Raw genomic sequence first — 20,437 nt, forward strand, 5'->3', positions numbered from 1 at the left:
TCCTTGGGGGCGGTGTCCGCCCAGCAGCCGGGCCAGGCGCTCTAGGCTGCAGCGGGTCCTTCAAAGAACCTTCCCATCTCGCTGGTTCCCAGCACCCGGTGGCTACTCTAGCCTTCAATAGGGCCTCAGGACTCTATCCCCTAAGGTGGTTTCTCTATGGTTGACTTCTCTCCTTTGTCCGGAATTTCCTCCGGTTGGACACTCTGGTGGGATCCAGCCCCTCCTTACGGCTGCTTCTGTGGTTCCTTTTAGGTGCAACTGGGGCAGTCACTGAGCCCTCCGAGACTCACACCCTCTTAGCTCTTGAAGGGTTGCCCGGAGTGGGAGGATGGCGGAAGTGAGTGTGAAGGTGTCCTTCCCTGTCGCCGCTCTTCTCTATGGTTTCTTCCTTCGATGACGGGAAAAGGGGTCCCGGCGCCTGCGCAGAACTAAGCTGGGAGCTAGTCGCGGAGGTGGGGGTGGGGGGCAGGGAGCGGGAGCTGCCGCCGCCGCCGAAGCTAACCGCGGGGACCGAGATGCAGGTGGGACCGGAACCGGAACCCCCCTCTTCAAGTCCCTCTTCCCTCTCCGCGCCCCGGCCCCGGCGCCTGAGAGGAGCCCCGGGTGGGGACGGGGTTTGGCGGGGTGGGGGGGTGGGGTGCGGAGCGCCATAGGCAGGAGGGACGCCGGGCCCGGGGAGTGCAGCAGACAGGGCTGGCCCCGGGGAATGGGCTGGTAGAGCGTGTCCAGAGAGGAGAGTAGGGTCGGAGTGAATTGACCACCGGGCCCAGAGGGTCCGAGCCGAGAGCGGAGCCTGCACCCTCCACCACCCGCCCTTCGGGAAATAGCAGAACTGAGCCAAGAGGCAGGTGCATCGGGAAAATGTGTCTGAGTCCTGCTTGGCAGAAGAGAAACTGAGTCACCAGCTCGGGAGCCGCAGGGTCAGCAGGCCTGAAAGGGGCTGGGTCTGCCTGTGGTGCAGAGAGTTGGGTGGGCCTGTGTGAGCTGAGGTGGCCTCTGCCTGGAGATTGGTCTCTGCTGTGTCTGCACCTCTTGGCTCGGTTTCCCTGTGCTCCATGACTCTTGCGTCTCCTGGCTTCTTCTTGTTGGTTTGGAATTGTCCTTATGGTTGGAGCTATCTAAGTGTGTAGGGCCTAGGCCAAGGAGGAAGGGGTGGGGTCGCTGACTGTGGGTAGGAGTCTGAGATTTGGGGAGACTTTCCTGAGCTGCCCTTGCCCCAGTCCTGGTGCCAATCATCTTCCATATAATATGGGAGAGGAGCGTTAACAAAAGAGCCATGGATTGTAAATCCCAGCTCTGCCAGTCGCTAGTTGTAAGACCTTGGGAAGGCTCTTCGCTTCTCTAATTTTTCTTTTAGAAATTGGAACCCATAAAGATGGTCATAATGGCAGTCATTTATTGTGTGCTTACTTTGTGTCAAGCACTGACATGTTCCATTTAATGTTCCCAACAATTCTAGAGGATAGGGATCATTAGCTCTGTTTTATAGATACAAAAACTGAAGCTCAGAGAGGACATATAATTTGTTCAAGATCACACAGCTAATAGGTGGCAGAGCAGGGATTTCATCCCAAGTCTGATTCCAGAACCCATCACCTTAAGCACCAGGCTAACAAGCCTTTAGGGCGCACTCCCCAGTGAGAGAAGAGGAAGGTGGAAAATCTTAGGGTCCCAGCTCCCTGTTATGTTTTATTTACTTTGTGGCTAGCGAAGACTTGCCCTGACCCAACCTACGGTCATTCCTCGCCTGGTGCTGTTGCCTCTGGGCTCCAGATTGAAGGGGCACCAAAGAAGTGGGCTGGGGCCTTTCCAAGCTTCCTTCACACGGTGCTTGGGTGCTGGGCCCTGGGGTCAGCTTTCAAGACAATTGCTGTTTCAATCTGTGATCCATCCATCCTCCGTATGAACAACCTCCCTCAGAGCTGGACCTCAGGATGCACAAGGCAGGGTCTCTAAGCTCTGCAGGCCTAACTCTTCTGAGAGCTAGGGCAGTGAAGGGCTGTGACAGGCTGGCCCGGCCAGTTACTGGGGACAAGGACTATGCAGTGGGAAAAACAGTAGACTTGGAGTTCTGAAACTTTTCTGAGCTTCAGTTTCCCCATCTATTATAGAGGTTATTAAAATCTCTCACGGGGAAAGGTAAGAACAGAACGTGGAAAGCATGTAATGTTGAAGGATCTGCTTTAGAGAAGGGAGGTGATGTGAGAAAGATTCGTTTTTAGGGGAAGGTGCTCCACAGCCGGCTGTCGCTTCTGGAACCAAAGCCAGGGAAAGCGGCTTGGGAAGGCAGCAGGATAGGTGCAGGCTAGACTTTGGAGAGCTGGTCGTCTGGGGCTCGTGGGGTGCAAGGATCTGGGAAGGGGAAGGGAGGCAGTTTGATGTGCTTCCCCATTGCGTTCTGAGGAGTCTAGACCAGAACAGGGAGTCTGGCTCGGGGTGGGGCTCTGCCCCCAGTCCCACCTCAGCAGTGACTCGGTGTATGTGCCTCTCTTCCTTCTGCAGCTGCTGCCGCTCACCCCGTGTCTTCTGGCTGCTTCCCTCTTTGCTGCCCCTCCCCACAGGCTCCCCCTCTCCACCTCTTGGGGACCATCATGAATGGTGCCCCTCCTCCAGAGGATGGGGCCTCCCCCTCTCCTCCTCCCTTGCCACCACCCCCTCCCCCAAGTTGGCGGGAGTTCTGTGAGTCCCATGCCCGGGCTGCTGCCCTGGATTTTGCCCGCCGTTTTCGCCTCTACCTGGCCTCCCACCCCCAATATGCAGGGCCCGGGGCTGAGGCTGCCTTCTCCCGCCGTTTTGCTGAGCTCTTCCTGCAGCACTTTGAAGCTGAGGTGGCCCGGGCCTCCGGCTCCCTCTCGCCACCCGTCCTGGCTCCTCTGAGTCCTAGTGTGGAGATCCCGCCACATGACCTGTCCCTTGAGAGCTGCAGGGTGGGCGGGCCCCTGTCTGTGCTGGGCCCTTTTCGATCATCTGAGGACCTGGCCGGCCCCCTCCCTTCCTCAGTCTCTTCCTCTTCTACGACCTCCTCGAAGCCGAAGCTAAAGAAACGCTTCTCCCTCCGCTCAGTGGGTCGCTCCGTCCGCGGTTCAGTCCGTGGGATCCTGCAGTGGCGGGGGACTGTTGACCCTCCCTCCCCAGCTGGGCCCCTAGAGACCTCATCAGGCCCCCCAGTCCTAGGTGGAAACAGCAACTCCAACTCCTCTGGTGGGGCTGGGACCATTGGCAGGGGACTGGTTAGTGATGCAACATCCCCTGGGGACAGATGGACTCACCGTTTTGAGAGGCTAAGACTCAGTCGGGGAGGGGGAGCCTTGAAGGATGGAGCAGGGATGGTACAGAGGGAAGAGCTGCTGAGTTTCATGGGGGCTGAAGAGGCAGCCCCTGACCCAGCTGGAGTGGGCCGGGGAGGAGGGGCAGCTGGGCCTACGTCAGGGGGAGGAGGGCAACCTCAGTGGCAGAAGTGTCGCTTACTGCTTCGAAGTGAAGGAGAAGGAGGAGGAGGAAGTCGTCTGGAGTTCTTTGTACCACCCAAGGTGAGGCCCAGAAGAGGGTGGGTGACTGGGAGCAAGTGATTGAGCAGCCAGAGTGGTAACTCCGCCCACACACATAGCTTTGCTTACTTTGGTTTTTAAAGCCAGCTCCTGACTCTGGGTCAGGAGCTGTGGTCAGGACTGAAAAAGTAGTGTTGGTACCTTTTGTCCAACTCCCTTAGGATGTAGAAGGAAAGATGAATCTCTGGAGGGAAGGGAAAGATGGTCTCTGCACACCCAAAATCTGGATCTTGTTGTCTCTCCTGACCTAGGCGTCTCGGCCTCGACTCAGCATTCCCTGCTCTACTATCACAGATGTGCGGACTACCACAGCCCTGGAGATGCCTGACCGGGAGAACACATTTGTGGTTAAGGTAGGAGCCCTGAGCTCCCCTTCCCCCTTGGAGCGCTTGTGTTGGGGAGAAAGCTCCTTGCACATTTAAGCAAGGGACGCTGGTGGAAGGAGGTGTGTGTGTGTCAGGTGCTTTGTGAGCATGTCCCTGGGGCTGCGGCTTTTCTGGGAGGAGGGGACAGAGGGAGGCTGTTTTTCTTCTCCTTAGGGGTGGATTAAGGCCTCAGGACCTGGAAGTGGCCTGTGGGCCTCCTCTTGTCCCCTAGGTGGAAGGCCCCTCGGAGTATATCCTGGAGACAGCTGATGCTCTACACGTGAAGGCTTGGGTGTCTGACATCCAAGAATGTCTGAGCCCGGGGTGAGGAGCCTGACTTCTGTCACTGAGGGGACCCAGGCGTGGGGATGGGGAGCAGCCTTGTGCCTCTCACTTTCCTCCCAGCACCATTTTCCCTGTGTCTGCAGACCCTGCCCTGCTACCAGTCCCCACCCCATGACCCTCCCTCTGGCCCCTGGGACCTCATTCCTTACAAGGGAGAACATAGACAGCTTGGAGCTGCCCTGCCTGAATCACTCAGAGAGTCTGCCCAGCCAGGATCTGCTGCTGGGACCCAGTGAGAGCAACGACCGCCTGTCGCAGGGTAAGGGTGGAGCCTTAGAGAGCTATGAACCTCAGAACCTGCCACGCAAGACCCCCTGCTGTCAGGCCCAGGCCTTCTCTGCAGACTCTACTGTGCTCCCCATTCCTGCTCCTCAGCTGCCCACCCCCGCCCACTGAATGTTTATCTTTTGTCCCTGAACATGCCAGGCCACAGTTTGCCATTTAGAACCATCACCATCACAATCCCACACAAGCCCCAGGAAAACTCCTGTCCAACCTTCTGTGCCGAGCCTTGTCACCTTTTACAGAAGCTGAGTGCCAGCCAGCACTCTGGCTGGAGATAATGGTTCTCTTCTCCAAGCATCCAGAACACTTTGTACACATCTTTGGGTTGTTCTTACCCTGCATCTCTGTGCATATGTCAATGGTACCAAATTTTCCTTTGACTCTCTGTACTTCTTAGCCTGACTGAACACACGCACACATACCCTTCCCCCGACATAAACACACCAAGACATGTCTACCTGGCCCCAGCTCACCTTTCTAGACTCCACTACACCCTTTCCTCCCCACCTTCCATTCTGAGTTTCAGATTCACAGTACCTAGCACAAAGGCTATATTCAGAGAGTAAACAAGTGAATTATAGAATCTTAGAGCTAGAATGGACTTTACAAGTCATCAGTTCCAATCCCCTCGTTTCTCAGGCAACTAAGACAAGGGAGGGGAAGTGGCTTTTCTGAAGTCACCTGAGAGTCATGGACAAAGATAGGGGCTATGCCAGTCTGATACCTGAGCCACTGCTCTCTGCACTATATACCTGTCTTCTGAGCACTGCCCATGTACAACTTTCCTATAGGCTCCGGCCTGCCACTCAGCAGACATTCAGGAATGCCCTGGTACATAGCAGACCCTGTGCTAGCCTCTGGAGCAGGATGGGGGCACCCAGAGATGCCTGAGATGAGCTCCTTGCCCTCCATGGACTCACAGTCAGCTGAGTTGACAAGATGGCACTCCATCTAAAAAGCAGGACCAAAATGGAGAGCCTGTGCTCAGTGTCCTCTGAGCGGCACAAGCCAGTAGCACCTTGGGAGCTCAGAGGAGGAAGAGAATCGGAGAAGGTGGAATAGACAGGGAATACTACACAGAGAAAGTGAGAGAAAAGCACACGGCTTGGAGGAAGCAAATGGCAAGAGCAGAGACCACACATGGAGAGAGCCCAGGAGATTTGGGAAACTTGGGTGGGATAATTGAGCTAAAGTGGAGGATGCATGAATACAGGTGAACGTGAAGATCAAGCTGGTTAGGTTGGAGGGATTAGTAGAAAGAGGATCTTTGATGCCTCTGAGAGCTGGGGGCTTTGTCCTATAGGCCAAAAAAGAACCCCTTTTTAATGTAAAAATATTGAGTGCTTATCCCCCACCTCCGCACCAATGGCTGTAATTTCAGCACTTGATTCAGAAAAGATATAGGCACGCTTGGATTGTAGGATCTCCTTGCAGTAACTCTGCAGTGCCTCAGCAGTGCATGAAGCATAAGTTGGGAGCCATTGGTAAAAACCATCAGGGGTCACTGACTAAAGAAGGATCCAGCATTTCAGGCAGCTGACTCTGCCAGTGCACACAGGGTAGAATGGCTGGTGGGGAAGTGAACCCATGCAGACCAATCCTGCCAGAGAGTAGCTTCTCAAATTCTCAACTTTGCCCTCCGTTTTTTTCCAGGGGCATATGGGGGCCTCTCAGACCGCCCCTCGGCATCTATCTCCCCCAGTTCTGCCTCCATTAACGCCTCCCATTTTGACTCAATGGAACTGCTTCCCCCAGAGTTGCCCCCCCGCATCCCTATTGAAGAGGGACCCCCAGCAGGGACAGTTCATCCCCTCCCGGCCCCCTACCCGCCCCTGGACACTCCGGAAACAGCCACAGGTACCAGGGGTGTGAGTGTATGTCTGCCTCCAGGCCCACTTCCCCACCTTCTTGAAGCTCTTGTCTTGGGATCCTGAGGGATCTGACCCAGCGGGAGGGAAGTGACACGTGAGGGGAAAGCAAGTCTTTTCTTCTCCCAGGATGGGGGAGGCTTCCCTGACACCCCGGTTTCCCTCCCTCTCTCCTTCCTGAAGGGTCATTCCTGTTCCAGGGGGAGTCAGAGGGACGTGAGGGGGACCAGCCCCTCTCAGGGTATCCTTGGTTCCACGGGATGCTCTCTCGACTCAAGGCCGCCCAGCTAGTGCTGGCCGGAGGCCCCGGCTCCCATGGTGTTTTCCTGGTACGTCAGAGTGAGACAAGGCGGGGCGAGTATGTCCTCACTTTCAACTTCCAGGGCAAGGCCAAGGTGAGTGACTGAGTAAAAGGCTGTATCTTACGCAGCAAGCTTGCGGGTGGAGTCGGGGAACATTGCCGTCCAAGGGAGACGGCTTCTGTAATCGGCAGGGGCGTGGCCTCCCACTTCACCCTGCTCCTCCTGCCCTCAGCACCTGCGTTTGTCGCTGAATGAGGAGGGTCAGTGCCGGGTCCAGCACCTGTGGTTCCAGTCCATTTTTGATATGCTCGAGCATTTCCGGGTGCACCCCATCCCTCTGGAGTCTGGAGGCTCCAGTGACGTTGTCCTTGTCAGCTATGTCGTGTCCTCCCAGCAACAGCAGGGTGAGCAGAGCAGGTCTGCAGGGGAGGAGGTGCCCGTGCACCCAAGAAGTGAGGAGGTGTGTGTGCCAGAAAGACGGGGCGGGGGGCTATGAGGAGGAGAGGCTTGGTTAGGGAGAGCGGAGTAGAGAAGGTTCCTGTGTGTTGGGGTTTCGAAGGGAAGGAAGTACACTGAGAAGCTGTAGGAAGGCAGAGGGCTCCTTGCTGGAGTCGGGGAGGAAGTTGAGAGTTGGGTTGGTGCATTCCCATTCCATCAGACTCCTCTGTTCCATCATTTGTCTGTCTCCTAGATCCATCTTCCCCGGCCTTGTCTTTGCCCTTCGTCACAACCTTGCCTTGTGCCTGCCCTTCTTGGGGATGCTCGATCTGATCCCCTTCCCCCCTCCCTTGATGTCTGATTCCCCTGTCTGATCTCTCCCTTTTCCCCACCCCAACGTCCCATCTGTCCCCACGTTGCCCCTCCCCCCCAGGCCGGGAGCAGGCCGGGAGCCATGCAGGGGTGTGCGAGGGAGATCGATGCTACCCCGATGCCTCCTCCACCCTCATGCCCTTCGGAGCGAGTGACTGTGTGTAAGTGTGGTCCTCCTCTCACCACCGCCCATGATCCATCTTCCATGGATGGGGGGTTGCTCAGGAGATGGGATGTGGGGGAGATAGCACACGGCTCCTTGGGGGATGAGTGAAGGGGAGGCCGCTGCAAGAGCTTGCCTCTCTCCACAATCAGTCTGTCTTCTTACCGTTCCTATCCAGAACCGAACACCTCCCATGACCCACCCCAGCCCCCTGAACCCCCTTCATGGACAGATCCCCCACATCCTGGGGCAGAAGAGGCGCCGGGGGCGCCAGAAGTGGCGGCAGCAACAGCCACAGCAGCCAAAGAGAGGCAAGAGAAAGAGAAAGCGGGCACTGGAGGGGTCCAGGAAGAGCTGGTCCCCGTGGTTGAGCTGGTCCCCGTGGTTGAATTGGAAGAGGCCATAGCACCAGGAAACGAGGCCCAGGGAGGCGCTGGATCTGGTGGGGACCCTGGGGCAACCCCGATGGTGCAGCTCCAGCATTTACCACTAGGGGGCGATGGAGAAGAAGGGGGCCATCCCAGAGCCATTAATAACCAGTACTCCTTCGTGTGAGACACCCACCCTGCTTTTTCTCCACTCTTCTGGCTCCCTAGCCCTCAGTTCCTGAGACTGGGGCTGGGCTGGGACATAGAGGAGCGGTAGGAATCCCCTCCCCACATGCTTCCTGACCCTTGACGGCCAAGGGCATGTATGTTGGTACAAGAAGAGGTTCAAGAGCCCTATTAACTCCCCAGTTGATACACTACAGGTGCCCCATCCCCTGGGCAGGGGATTCGGGCTCCATTACCTCCCCAAGGGGCTCTTATGGTCAGCCCCACCCCTGGGGGCCATTTCCCCCATTAACCACCCCCTAACCCAAGAAAGGGTGAGGGGGAAGGGCTGTCAGTTATATTAAGGTGGTTGTTGTTGTTGTTTTAAACAAAATGGAGAAGCATAAATAAATAAAAGGGTTTATCTCAGTTCCATCATGATGGCTGTGGCCAGTGTTTGCAGTGGGGGCTGGGAGGTGGGGGTCAGGAAGGCAGCCCACTCAGCGTTGTGAACTCCAGACCGGAGGGGCCGGAGGGCTGGGTCAGATTGAGTCCCTGTGCAGTCGGCCCATCGCTCCGCTGTGGGTTGTCCTGTTGGTCGAGTGGTAAGTGCAGAGCCAAACAGTGCTTCTTGGGGTTTCCAGCGAAGTTCTCTTAATGGGACAGGATTATTAACAGCAGGATTGATGTTCTCCAAGGGCCTTTCCTGCTTTGAATTCTTCAGTTAAGCCTTCCTATCCTGGGGGAAAGCAGGCAGAGAAAGATCATGGGAGTGGGCCGGGGGCATGGTGGCTGTGTTAGGAGAGATTTAATGTGGCAGCCACAGAGTGGCTGCAGAGGGGCCCAAGGGCAGGCTGACTGCCCTCCTTCCCAGAGCCAAGCTGGGAAGCTGGAGCATGGATGACCAAAAGCACTGTCTTCCAGTCGTGGCTTTGCCTCTCACTTGCTGTGAGGCCCGGTCAAGGTGTAGCCCCTCCAGGCCTCAGTATCCTCATCTGTAAAATGGGAATTTTCATCTAGGTTGGAGCTGCTGACATGATTTGCTTGACCTGGATAATGTTCCCATTGGAGTTCACATAAAAGTTCAGATTATTGGCTTCTCATGAAAATCAGAAGACAGCCTCACAGAGTCTACCTTCTACATCTGCTCCATTCCCACCAGCCCACTTCACTCACATGGTGTGCCTGGCTCTATGGGCATCTGAGTGCAGCATCTTCCCTTCCTCCCACACTCCCCTCCTTAGACCCAGGCTCTGCTCTCTGAACTGAACTGTGGCTCTGCCCTGCTCCAATGGAGGGCACCCCTGGGCTTCCTTTCTGGGGGTGGTGGGTGCCAACAAGGAGGAGCCAGGTTCTGAAGACTCTCACGTATTTTCCTTGGCCCTCTCCCCTCCCTACCTCCATCCAGCTCTGCCTCTTACCATTCTGCCTCTCACTTTCCCTCCCAGGCAGCATGGAGCCTACATGCCCCTCAGCCTCTCCCCCCACCTCCAGGAGGCCCTACCCATGCTTATGACCTTGCTATTCTGGGCCTTGTGTCCTGTTGGGAGATGGACAGGAGACAGCTGGGCTCATAGGCCACCCACGCTGGGGGCTAGCTGGGGGAAGCCTTCTGGCTCTCCTGGTTTTGTCTAATCCCTGGGGCTCCCCCAAACCTTGGCTTCAGGAGACTGGGAATAGAATCGGCTTTGCAAAAATGGGATGGTTTGGGGATCTGGGTGCTGTGTTCTCAAAGTGAGATGGTGAGTGAAGGCTGTGGTGCTCTGGGGTAAGCAGGACCTGATCCTCTCCTAATCTAGCAGCAACTGTTGCTGTGAGGCTCCCCCCGCCCCCAAACCCTGCCAGCCTTCAGGGACTTGCCTTCAGAAGATGAGTGGGGGAGGGGTAGGAGGATTCCCTCAGCCCCCAAGATTTGTGTCTCTTGGCTTAAGGAGCCTAAGAGACTACTACTCCCCTCTAAGCCTTTCCTTATGAATTGTTAAACTGAAGTTTGGAACTGGTCAGAGATTGGCCAGGCTCTATCTCTATGTCCTTCAGAGCTAGGCCTCTACTGTTCTCAGCATCAGCCATCAGGCAGAAGAGGAAGAATGTCTTCCAGCTCTGGGCTTGGAGACCCCCAGTGGGGGAGTCCAGGAGAGCGCCTTATGTGCAGCCTTCCTCCATCCCAGTTCACACCCCCAGCCTCCCTGATGCTGATCCTTTTGCAGTTCTTGGCTGGTGGCTTTCCCTCTCTGGCTTCAGTTTCCCCCTCTCGGAAGTTGAGGGAGGTAGAAATGAATAACCTTAAAGGGCCCCGTTGGCAGTGACATCCTGTAAATCCTGCCTCCTTTCCTGGCTTCTTGCTCTCAACTCTCTTGAAGCTGCGATCTCTCCAGTCTTCTCCCCGTTCTCCATGTTTGGGCATTCCTGCTCCTTTAAGACAGTGCCCCTGTCACTCCTCCAGGTGGTGGTAGGGAGAAGCCAGCCAGCGCCAAAAAGCTTGGCAGATGCTAAGCCTGACTCTGGCCTAAGAAAGTGGGTGCTGGGCCAGGTGGAGGTGCCTGTCAGTGTGACCCCCGACACTCATACCCCATTGTCTAAGCCCCCCCAATCCCAGGTCACAGCAGGATTTTGCTTCAGGGGAGGGGTTTGTTAGAACCATGAAAAGGGGAAGGGAAGGAGCACGGTGTCCTCAACTCACCCTGGCAGCTGCCCCTCCCCCCAAGTCCAGGCATAGGAAGGGATGAGTATGGGGGGATAAATCCTTAAGTTCCATCTACCCCTGCTGTCCTACTCCCCAAAAGTAGGGCTTCCTTTCCTTTGCCCCGCTGTCTCCTATGGCATTGTCTGCTTAGGAACTTGAGCGCCGGAGAGGAAAACAGCCTTGAGAACCCTTTTAGTGGTCCATGTTTCTCATTGTTCATCTCAGGAAACTGAGGCCTGGAGGGAGGAAGGACTTGAGACCAGGGTCATGACGCTCCTTCTTCCCCTCGCTGACCTTTCACCATTATGCTTACTGAACCTCTCTCTTCTCTCTGCCCTCCTTTCCTCTGGCCTCACCCCATGCTACCCTCCGTCTGCTCCTCCAGCAGCTGCCCTGGTAGTAATCAAGAGACGCCCCCGTCCTGGAGTAGGGGTGGGGGTGGGGGGCTCAGACAGCTGCTTCTCTGAGGAAGCTGACACCAAGGCCAGCCGCTCAGCAACAACTTGTGGTTTTGCACCCAGCCCTGGGCCCCTGCTGCCCTGGCTGCTGCATGCCTGCTCTCTGCTGTCCCCTTTTCCCACTGCTCAGACTTCCCTCTGACCCTGGCACCCCCGTCTCTGCTCTCCCAGCTCTCTTCTGTCCTCATTTCCCCTAGACCTGACCCATGCATCTGCCTGCTCCCCATTCCTCTGTCTGGAGCCTCGGTCATACCCAGCTCACCCAGGCCTCTTTCCTGGATGCCCCCTCCCTCATGCCTCTTCTGGTGGGATGCGCCCAGCACCTGAGCACATGGCTCTGATCCTCTCTCCCCTTGAGGACAGATTCTTCACAGCCAGGGTGGAGTGCGGACCATACAGTGGGGTCTGCCTTGAGTTAAAGAGAGCACAGTGTGGGATGAGGTGACCCTCATTTCATGTCTTGGGGTGACCCCTGCCCCGATCCTGAAACATTTATCCCTCCCCCTCTGCCATCAGCACGTTCTGTAGCTTCTTGGGTTACCCTGCTGCTGGGGTATCCCATTTTCTTGGTGGGGGGGATTCTTTGTCAGGGATGGGGGGCCCTGAAGGCGATGTTCCCAGAGGCCGAGTTAGAGCGATGGGGAGGGGGAAGCTTGGGGGAGAGACAGACAGTCCTGGCTTTGCTCACCAGGGCCTGGACACTAAATCCCTTGTTGTTGGCTTTAGCAACCTCTCCCTGGGGTAGGGTTACCATCTTCTGCCCTATCCCTTTGACCCTCTCCCCTCTTGACTTCCCCTTGTCCCTCTAGAGGCACTTCCTCTGGTCCCCAAAGGATGTTCTCCTCTCTTCAATCCCCTGAAGTTTGGAGGATCTCTGCTGCCCTTTCAACAAAATAGGCGAGGAAGAAGAAGACTGTGACAGTAGAAACAGGTCCAGGGTGGATGAGACGGGAAGAGAGGTGCGAGGAAAGCAAAAGGCGAAGGCCTGAGAGGTGGAGCATGCTTACGGGAAGAACTAGGGGCGTGAGTTTGGAATAGGAAATCCAGTGCAACTGAGGAAGTCAAAGCAATTGGGGTCAGCAGCAGAAGACAGAGAGTGAAGTCTCTCCCTGCCCCCCCTGCCCCGGGGCTGGGGCCACCTTAGCTTCCCTCATGAGTGACATCTCAGGCTGCAGCCCCACTGTTCCCCCTCTGTCAGCAGAAATATCTCTCTCTTCTGATCCCTCCTGCTGAAGTCTCAGCCAGCCAATCCCTGATCTGGAGGAGGGGGGAGCCTGCCCCCCCACTCTCTCATAAGGACCAGCTGGGGGTTGGGGGGGTGGCCGGCTGCTGCAAGTGGGACTGGGTTAGAGCTTTGTGGAGGGAAGAAGAACCTGGGGGGGGGGCAGGAGAGAAAAAAGAAGAAACCCAGACAAACAGGCAGGTGGACTCACTGAGGAAGGCTCCCCACGCGTGAGAACCCTCCAGAAGGAACACACCGCCCCCTGGCCCCCAGGAAGGGAGCATAATGGAGGCTGCACACTCCAAGACCACAGAAGAATGTTTGGCCTATTTTGGGGTGAGCGAGACTGCTGGCCTCACCCCGGAACAAGTTAAGCGGCATCTGGAGAAATACGGCCCCAATGGTAAGTGTCCCTTGGAGAAGAGACTGCTAACAACTTCTTGTGCCCCCTACAATACACACACACACACACACACACACACACACACACAAATATGGCCTTAATGATAAGTGTCCCTTGGAGAAGAGACTGGTAACAACTTCTTGTGCCCCCTGCAACACAAACACACACACTGGAGCCTCACCCTTAAGGGTATCTTAGGGAAGAGCTGGGCCATGGTCCAATGACTGCAGGGGGGAAGAGGATCCTGAGAAAACGGTCCCTGAGACCCAGAGTTTTAGGAGGTTTTATGGGATGACCTTGGTGAACCTCAGATCGCCTTTTGGTGGCCTGATTCTCTTACCTTAGCCACAAAGTCCTTGATGCGGGGGGCATTAGACTGAACCTCAAATGAATATGTCCTTTTCTTCTTTTTCCCTGGGTAGAGCTCCCTACTGAGGAAGGTAAGTTGTTGGAATCCCTGAGCTCTGGTAAATGACCCTCCCTCTGCTCTGGGCCCCACTCCTTTCTCTCTGCCTTCATCCTACCCACTCCTGGGCAGATATCCCTCCCCAAAGGTTAGAGTCTGGCTGGAGGCAGAAGTTTCCAGGCACATTCTCCTTGAAGCATCCAGCCCTTGAACCACTGCCCACCACATTGAGGAGCCTGGTGGCTCCCTCAGTCCTTCTCTCAGTACCAAGTGGCCTTGCCCATCACCCCAGAACCTTCCTGCTCCAGGCTGTAATTCAGGGCACTCTCAGTCCCTGGACCCCAGCCTGCACCTGGAGTCCCAGCGCTTCATCCATCCATCCACCAGACCTTAACCCTGGGAGTGGGGCTGCCTCCTCTTGCCTCTTTCCCCAGGGAAGTCCCTGTGGGAGTTGGTGGTAGAGCAGTTTGAAGACCTCCTGGTGCGGATCCTTCTCCTGGCTGCCTGCATTTCCTTTGTGAGTGTGGTAGGACATCTGGGGGCTGGCTGGGTGTGTGGGTTGCAGGAGATCTGGACGGCCTGTTGGCAGAATGCTCCGAATTAACCTGTTGCCCTCAGCATCCTATTCTAACAGACCAGAACTGAGGGAGGTGGGAAGGCGCTGATTTGCATCTTCCTGTGTCCTCCCCCACACCCTGCAGGCAGGTTTTATTTTAAGCTTTAAGGGTGTTCTCAGCCAAAACACTGAAGCTAAGCCACCCCTGCAGCTTCAAGAGCTTCGAGGGCTCAGGTTACCCCCAGAGCCGGCTCCCCAGCCCAGAGACTCCCTGGCCACCACTACTCCCAGCATGCCCCGGGGCACACCACGCCCTGCTCCACCAATCCCTGAGCATCCTGACGCCCATGCCCCGCCCTCCTGACACTGATTGGTTGAGGCAAATACTCCCCCCTAGAGGCGGGAAAGAGCTCCTGGTGCGAGGATGGCTCCAAATGCCCCCGAAAGCCCAAACCCCTCATCTGTCTCCCAGCTTCGCCACCCTCCCTCCAATGAGGACTGGAACTCCTGGGTCCCCATCCTCACGCTCCTGGCCTGACCTTCTCCTTCCCCCGCCCCTCACAGCCTCAGCCCTGCCTGCCCACTCTCCAGGCCCTGCCGTCTCTCGGCCCCAGAGCTTCCCTCAGCACCCACCATCCCAGCAGTCCATCCTGCATTTGGGAGTTTCTTCCTTAACATCTTATTCCTGCCGGAAGACGAGACTCTAGAGGCAAAAGAAGTCTCCTCGTCTCCTGGTCTCCTTAATGGAGGCCTTGTAGGCCCCTGAGTCCTAGCTGGCAGGGCCTCCCTCCTCCCTTCTCAGATTTGCTCCTTGACATTTGCCTGTGGCTGTTGCCTGGCAGTGGCAACAGCTGGGGTGGGGTGTGTACAGGAGGCCCCGTAACACTATCCCCACCTCCTGCTCCCTCATGAAATCAGAGCTTCCCTGCCTTGGGCTATGGGGGAGGGCTGTGGGTGGGCCAGTCGCCTGCAAGGACCACAGGGTTTTTCCTATGGAGTTTTGGCTCCCATGGGATGGATGTAGCTTTGGGGGTAGTTGGCTCGGGTGTCCCCTGAGGTTTGTTTACAAGCCAGCAACTCAGTCAGGGGAACCTAAAAGCATTCCCAGTTAATCCCTAAGGTGTGCATGTCTGTGCCCGCCTGTGCCCGCTGAATAAGAGCAGCGGCAGTGCCTATGTGAGTATGCGCCTTGGAGCATGGAGAACCTCACACCCACGTGGGGCTGCAGCACTCGCATCGTGCCCTGCCCTGTTTGTCCACACATTCTCACCTCCATCTCCTCTCTTTACCCATTTGAGGGGCTTTCTTACCTGTTATTCTCCCTTCCCCTGCTCTCCAGGTGCTGGCCTGGTTCGAGGAAGGTGAAGAGACCGTCACTGCCTTTGTTGAACCCTTTGTCATCCTCTTGATCCTCATTGCCAACGCCATTGTGGGGGTTTGGCAGGTTAGCTTTGACCCCGCCTCACTCCTTCATGTCCTGACACCGACCGTGAAGCCGGCCTCCCTCCCTGTCTTCTCCTCCTCCATGACTTGCCCTGGGCTAGACTCGTTCTCTGGTCCTATTGCCCAGTTGGGAAATGGGACAGAGTGTTAGAAAGAGGTGGGAGACTGGTGTTCCCACTGTCACTTGCTGGCCATATAACCCTGGGCAATTTCCTTCATTTCTCTGAGCCTCAGTTTCCTTATCTGTAAAATGGGGCTAATGATCCTATCCCTCAGAGATGTGGGGAAATTTAACAAGATGGTGAGTGTGGAAGCGCCCAGCCTTGTGCCTGCCATACGGTAGAATTTCGATAAATGCTAGTTTGATTTCCTTCTTTCTCTTCCCTTCCCACCCTCTATTTTTCCTGTCCCCTGCTTTCTGATTTCCTTTGATTCTTCTTTCCTCTCTTCCCCAAACCCTTTACCCACTTTCAGCCATAGGGGACAGTTTCCTCAACACAAATACACCTACCCTCGTGTGGGGTTTGTCTGCTTCCCCATGTCAGGAGCCTGGGCTGTATAACATGCCTCCTCCCCTGTGATGCCTGGAAGGTTTCCCCCGAGACTCTTGCCCCTGCTCCTGCATCTCCACACCCCCTAATCCTCCCCCACCAGTCCCCTCCCATTCCACAACTTCCTTCCTCTGATGACCCTCCTCTCATCCACCCTGTCCCCCAGGAGCGTAATGCAGAGAACGCCATTGAGGCTCTGAAGGAATATGAACCCGAAATGGGAAAGGTCTACCGGGCTGACCGCAAGTCAGTGCAAAGGATCAAGGCTCGGGACATTGTCCCTGGGGACATTGTGGAAGTGGCTGGTGAGTGATGGAAATGAGTGGTCCAGGATGGAAGGCCTTGGGTTCGAGGCCAAGGAGATGTGTATATTGGGAGTCGGGGCTGGCCAGCCCCTGGTCGTGGTGTCCAAGATGTAGCCAGGACGGCAGAGTCTTTGCCTCTCCTTCCCAGACTCCTCAGGAGGTCACCCCAGGGCATTGTGGCCACAGCACCCCCTCCCTGCCAGAGTCTCAGCAGGAACAGCCAGTCCTGTCCCTGAAGCTGCAGGCAGACCCCCTGCTCCCCTCCTCTCGCCCAGCACTTGCAAGCAACAGGTGGAACCCAGTCTCTGCCAATGGCTCTGTCTCCACCCCCCTCCTGAGCCTGGCTTCCCTCTCCTTCCACCCACCCCCAAGCTTGGTCAGCTTTAAATCTTGACCTCTCAGTGTCCTTGAGGCCTCTCAAAGGGGAAGGAGCGAGGGTAGAAGGGAAAAGGGGGGCCGAAGGCTCAAGCCCCCGCCCATGTAAGGGAAACTCAGGCGCCAGCAGAGAGCACGGGACCTGGGAGCAGAAGAGCTCAAGGAGCGCCCCGCCTCTGGGCTGAGGGACACTTAATGCCTGACGGCAGGGTGGGGGCCGGGGGCTAAGATTACTGGGATTCTGCCCCCTTCAGCGGTTTTTATATTTGCCCTGTGCAGGCCTTCCCCCGTCTCCAGGCCCCTGGCATCGGGGAATATATCTTTCTAGGCCTGCTTGCCTCCACCAGACACTCAAGTCACCATCATGGGAAGCTTGGGGAGAGGGAGGGAAGGCAGGCAGAAGACCCTGGTGGGCCATCACAGGGCCATCTTGCCACAGTGAGGGTTTGGAATCAGCGCCATGAATCTCTATAAATATCTCTTCAGCTTGGGTGACAAGGGTGTCCCGCCCAACTCTGTCGCCAACCTGCTCCCTCTGTCAGCTTCCTCTGGCACAGGAGGAGGGACCTTAGAAACAGAGAAAGGAAAGTGATCAAACCCTGTCCCCGGTACTATCCATGGGAGCAGGCGGGATTAAGCAGAGGCCCTGGGAGGTGATTAACCTCCTCAAAGGTTTCTGAGTCTGGCGGGGCATCTGCCTCGTCAGCCTCCCCCCAGCATGGTCTCTGTTCTGACCCACTCTTTCTGTGCTTCTCCCTTGGCCTCCCCCCTCTTTCTCAGCTCTCTGGGCTGTGTCGCTGCCCTTGCCCCCCCACTCCTTGTTTCTTGCAGCCCTCCCCTTCTCTCCTGCGCAACTCCCCAGCTCACTCACCAGGGCTCCTGGCCTTCCTTCAAATGCTCAGACAGGGCCTGGCAGGTTTCTGATGTGCAGACCTGCGCCCTTTGCCTGAGCCGCTCCTCCCTCTCCAGCGTCCTCACCCTTGTATCTCCCTCTCCATCACTCTCTCCTGCTTCGCGCTCCACCTTTTGTCTTGGGTGACAATGACTTTTTCGCTTCCCCTAGTTTCTCCTGTGTCTTCCTGCCTCCCCAGCTGTTCACCTTCATTCTCTTCCCCCGACACACTTCTCTCCGACTCACCCTGTTTTCCTTAGTTCTGTTCTTGCCTTGCCCTCCTCACCTTTCTCCCTCTTATTTCCCTCTCTGTTTTGCTGTCATCCATTCTCAGTTGTATTTTCTCCTTATACAACTAGATTGTTCCTGATTTCCCCGTCAGTCACTCAGCACACGTTTACTGAGCATATGTTATGTCCAGGCGGGATGCCAGACCCTCCCTCACAGGGCTTCCAGCCCAGAGGGGGAAAAGCATGCAACCAGGGGGACAACTGGAAGGAGTGTTAAGAAGGAGATGCTTGTTGGGGCTGCAGGGCAACATGCCGGGACCCAACTCAAGCCCAGGGGGGCACCCAGCCTAGGTGACCCCTCCAAGACCTGAAGGATAAGGGGAAGTAGTCAAAGACTGGGGGTTTTCTTAGGAAGGAAGGAAGCCCCCTTCTCAGCTGACTTCACTCTTCTCTACTCTCTCCACAGTGGGAGACAAAGTCCCTGCAGATATCCGCATCCTCTCCATCAAATCTACCACCCTGCGGGTTGACCAGTCCATCCTGACAGGTCTGGTGGCCTGGGTGGGAAGACGCACCAAGGGGGTGTGGGATGAGGATTTGGTGAGGGAGGGGCTGGGTGCACAGGGATGAAATTCCAGGTGGATAAAAGAGAACACTCAGCAATAGGGCCCCCTCCTGGTTCCATAGCGGCAGCCGTGTCAGCGCTGCTCAGCTTTGTTCATTCTGTTGCAAGCCTGGCACAGGGGTCATGGGAGAGGGCAAGACAGTTGAACCCATTCTCCAGATGGTTCTTGACCCATCCCTTCCACACAGACATATGAACATACTCACCCAGAGAACTATCCTGTCTCCTGAAAAGTCCCCAAGTGAGGAACCATAGATTCTAGGACAAGATGGAAGGTTCGCATGTACTTGAAACCATGGCTGCTTCTGTTTCTCCTCTGGGAGAGAGAGGGTGAAGAGCCAGTGAGCATTCCCCATGGTCCAAGGAAGCAAGGCTAGGCTGGCCCAGGATGATTGCCTGAGCCCCCGCCATGTGGGTGAGGGAGGTAAGGTCCCAAGGGTGTGGGCCTCTCCCTCCCAGGAATGTGCTCCACAGTTGACAGTGCATTTTCACATACATCAACTTATCTGACTTTCACCAAGACCCTGTTCTGAAGAGTACGTATTATTGTTCCCATTTTATAGAGGAGCAAACAGAGGTTAAGTGACCCAGAGTCATGCAGCTTTTAAGTAGTCAAGCAAAGTCTTTTTACTTTAAATGAATGGATTTCCCATTTGCCTCCAGTGGCTTCTTCCAGAGTCCAGGATTGTTGCTTGGTCCTTACCTGGCCCTGTCCTGCCAAGCAGGGAGGGAGTTAGGGATGGGAAGTGTGGGAGAAGGACATGATGTCATCTGAAAATCCCTTGGCCCCTTCTCCACAGGCGAGTCTGTATCCGTCATCAAGCACACAGAACCTGTTCCTGACCCCCGAGCTGTCAACCAGGACAAGAAGAACATGCTTTTCTCGGTGAGCCATCCAGGGCCGGCTGTCATGCGCTCAAGCCAGAGGCCCTTTTCTGGGAGAGGCATGGCGATTGAGAAGAGATGAGGCCCACAGTAGGGAAATGCAGCATGATGGTTACCTCTTGCCTGATTACTTGACTTCTTCACCTTCCCAGGGCACCAACATTGCAGCCGGCAAGGCCTTGGGCATTGTGGCCGCCACTGGGGTGAACACGGAGATTGGGAAGATCCGTGACCAGATGGCCGCCACGGAACAAGACAAAACCCCGCTGCAGCAGAAGCTGGATGAGTTCGGGGAGCAGCTCTCCAAGGTCATCTCCCTCATCTGTGTGGCTGTCTGGCTCATCAACATTGGCCACTTCAATGACCCAGTCCACGGGGGCTCCTGGTTGCGTGGCGCCATCTACTACTTCAAGATTGCTGTGGCCCTGGCTGTCGCTGCAATCCCAGAAGGTATTTGTAGCCTCTCTTTCTCCTCCTACTTGCCAATCTCAACTGCAAAGACCCTTTTTCCAAAAAGGTAACATTTTTTTTTTTTTTTTTCAAATAAGGTAACATTTACAGATTCCGGGCATTCAGACTGATCGTCTTTGGGGTTATTATTCAGCCTGTCGCACTAGCTTTCCCTCCCGCCTCCATTATTCTTCCTTCCTTCTCTCTCCTGCCTCCCCACAGGCCTTCCTGCAGTCATCACCACCTGCCTGGCCTTGGGTACCCGCCGGATGGCAAAGAAAAATGCGATCGTGAGGAGCTTGCCCTCTGTAGAGACGCTGGGCTGCACCTCTGTCATCTGTTCCGACAAGACAGGCACCCTCACCACCAACCAGATGTCTGTCTGCAAGGTCAGGGAGTGTGGGGAACACCCCACTCAGAAGACTGCCTCTGGGGTGAAACGAGCCTCCAAAGACGGGGCTACCTATTCCTCACTGGCAGCTTCTCATTTTGGCCTTGGAAATGCTCAGAGGGCAGATCGACTGCCATCCTGTCAGCCATGAAGGGATCAGAGAGGCCCCTCCACCCTGGCCAGATAGCTCCCTCTAGCCACTGTCCGTGTGCCAGATGCTGACTGCCATGTGTTACCTCTAATCCTTCACAACAGCCCCGTCACGGGAAGGTCTCGTTAACCCCATTTTTCAGAAGAAGAAACTGAGGCTCTGGGAGATTCAGTGCGCAGTTAGCAGGTAGCA

The 20,437-nt window shown here is 56.0% G+C and overlaps 2 protein-coding genes and 1 long non-coding RNA gene across 32 annotated transcripts in view; 2 read left to right on the forward strand and 1 right to left on the reverse strand.

The window, feature by feature from the left end:
• Positions 1–8,657, forward strand: SH2B1 (SH2B adaptor protein 1). Of its 30 annotated transcripts, none has more exons than XM_070232036.1 (11): positions 1–145; positions 253–337; positions 2,503–3,530; positions 3,800–3,901; positions 4,146–4,237; positions 4,342–4,517; positions 6,197–6,400; positions 6,595–6,806; positions 6,946–7,117; positions 7,585–7,684; positions 7,865–8,657. In XM_070232036.1, the coding sequence occupies exons 3-11, from the start codon at positions 2,592–2,594 to the stop codon at positions 7,881–7,883; spliced, it is 2,016 nt and encodes a 671-aa protein (XP_070088137.1). In that variant the 5' UTR covers positions 1–145; positions 253–337; positions 2,503–2,591; the 3' UTR covers positions 7,884–8,657. The 30 variants fall into 30 exon arrangements, 28 of the variants coding, with proteins under 28 accessions (XP_070088137.1, XP_070088142.1, XP_070088126.1 ...); XM_070232041.1 differs by having other exon boundaries at positions 96–145; positions 4,411–4,517; XM_070232025.1 differs by lacking the exon at positions 7,585–7,684 and having other exon boundaries at positions 96–145.
• On the reverse strand, positions 8,628–13,440 carry LOC111767516 (uncharacterized). The gene is made up of 2 exons (XR_002799235.2): positions 13,326–13,440; positions 8,628–8,958 (listed from the first exon to the last, which is right to left on the reverse strand). It is a non-coding gene; the product is annotated as an uncharacterized lncRNA (long non-coding RNA).
• The window catches only part of ATP2A1 (ATPase sarcoplasmic/endoplasmic reticulum Ca2+ transporting 1), an 18,986-nt gene continuing 7,963 nt past the window's right edge, over positions 9,415–20,437 (forward strand). The window contains exons 1-9 of the mRNA XM_001502262.7: positions 9,415–12,985; positions 13,408–13,425; positions 13,826–13,908; positions 15,287–15,391; positions 16,108–16,246; positions 18,210–18,290; positions 19,169–19,254; positions 19,406–19,703; positions 19,926–20,092. Coding sequence (XP_001502312.2) covers positions 12,868–12,985; positions 13,408–13,425; positions 13,826–13,908; positions 15,287–15,391; positions 16,108–16,246; positions 18,210–18,290; positions 19,169–19,254; positions 19,406–19,703; positions 19,926–20,092 — 1,095 coding nt within the window. The 5' untranslated portion in view covers positions 9,415–12,867. The remainder of the gene's footprint in view (positions 12,986–13,407; positions 13,426–13,825; positions 13,909–15,286; positions 15,392–16,107; positions 16,247–18,209; positions 18,291–19,168; positions 19,255–19,405; positions 19,704–19,925; positions 20,093–20,437) is intronic.

Source organism: Equus caballus, chromosome 13, assembly GCF_041296265.1.
Source record: "Equus caballus isolate H_3958 breed thoroughbred chromosome 13, TB-T2T, whole genome shotgun sequence".
Taxonomy (NCBI): Eukaryota; Metazoa; Chordata; class Mammalia; order Perissodactyla; family Equidae; genus Equus; species Equus caballus.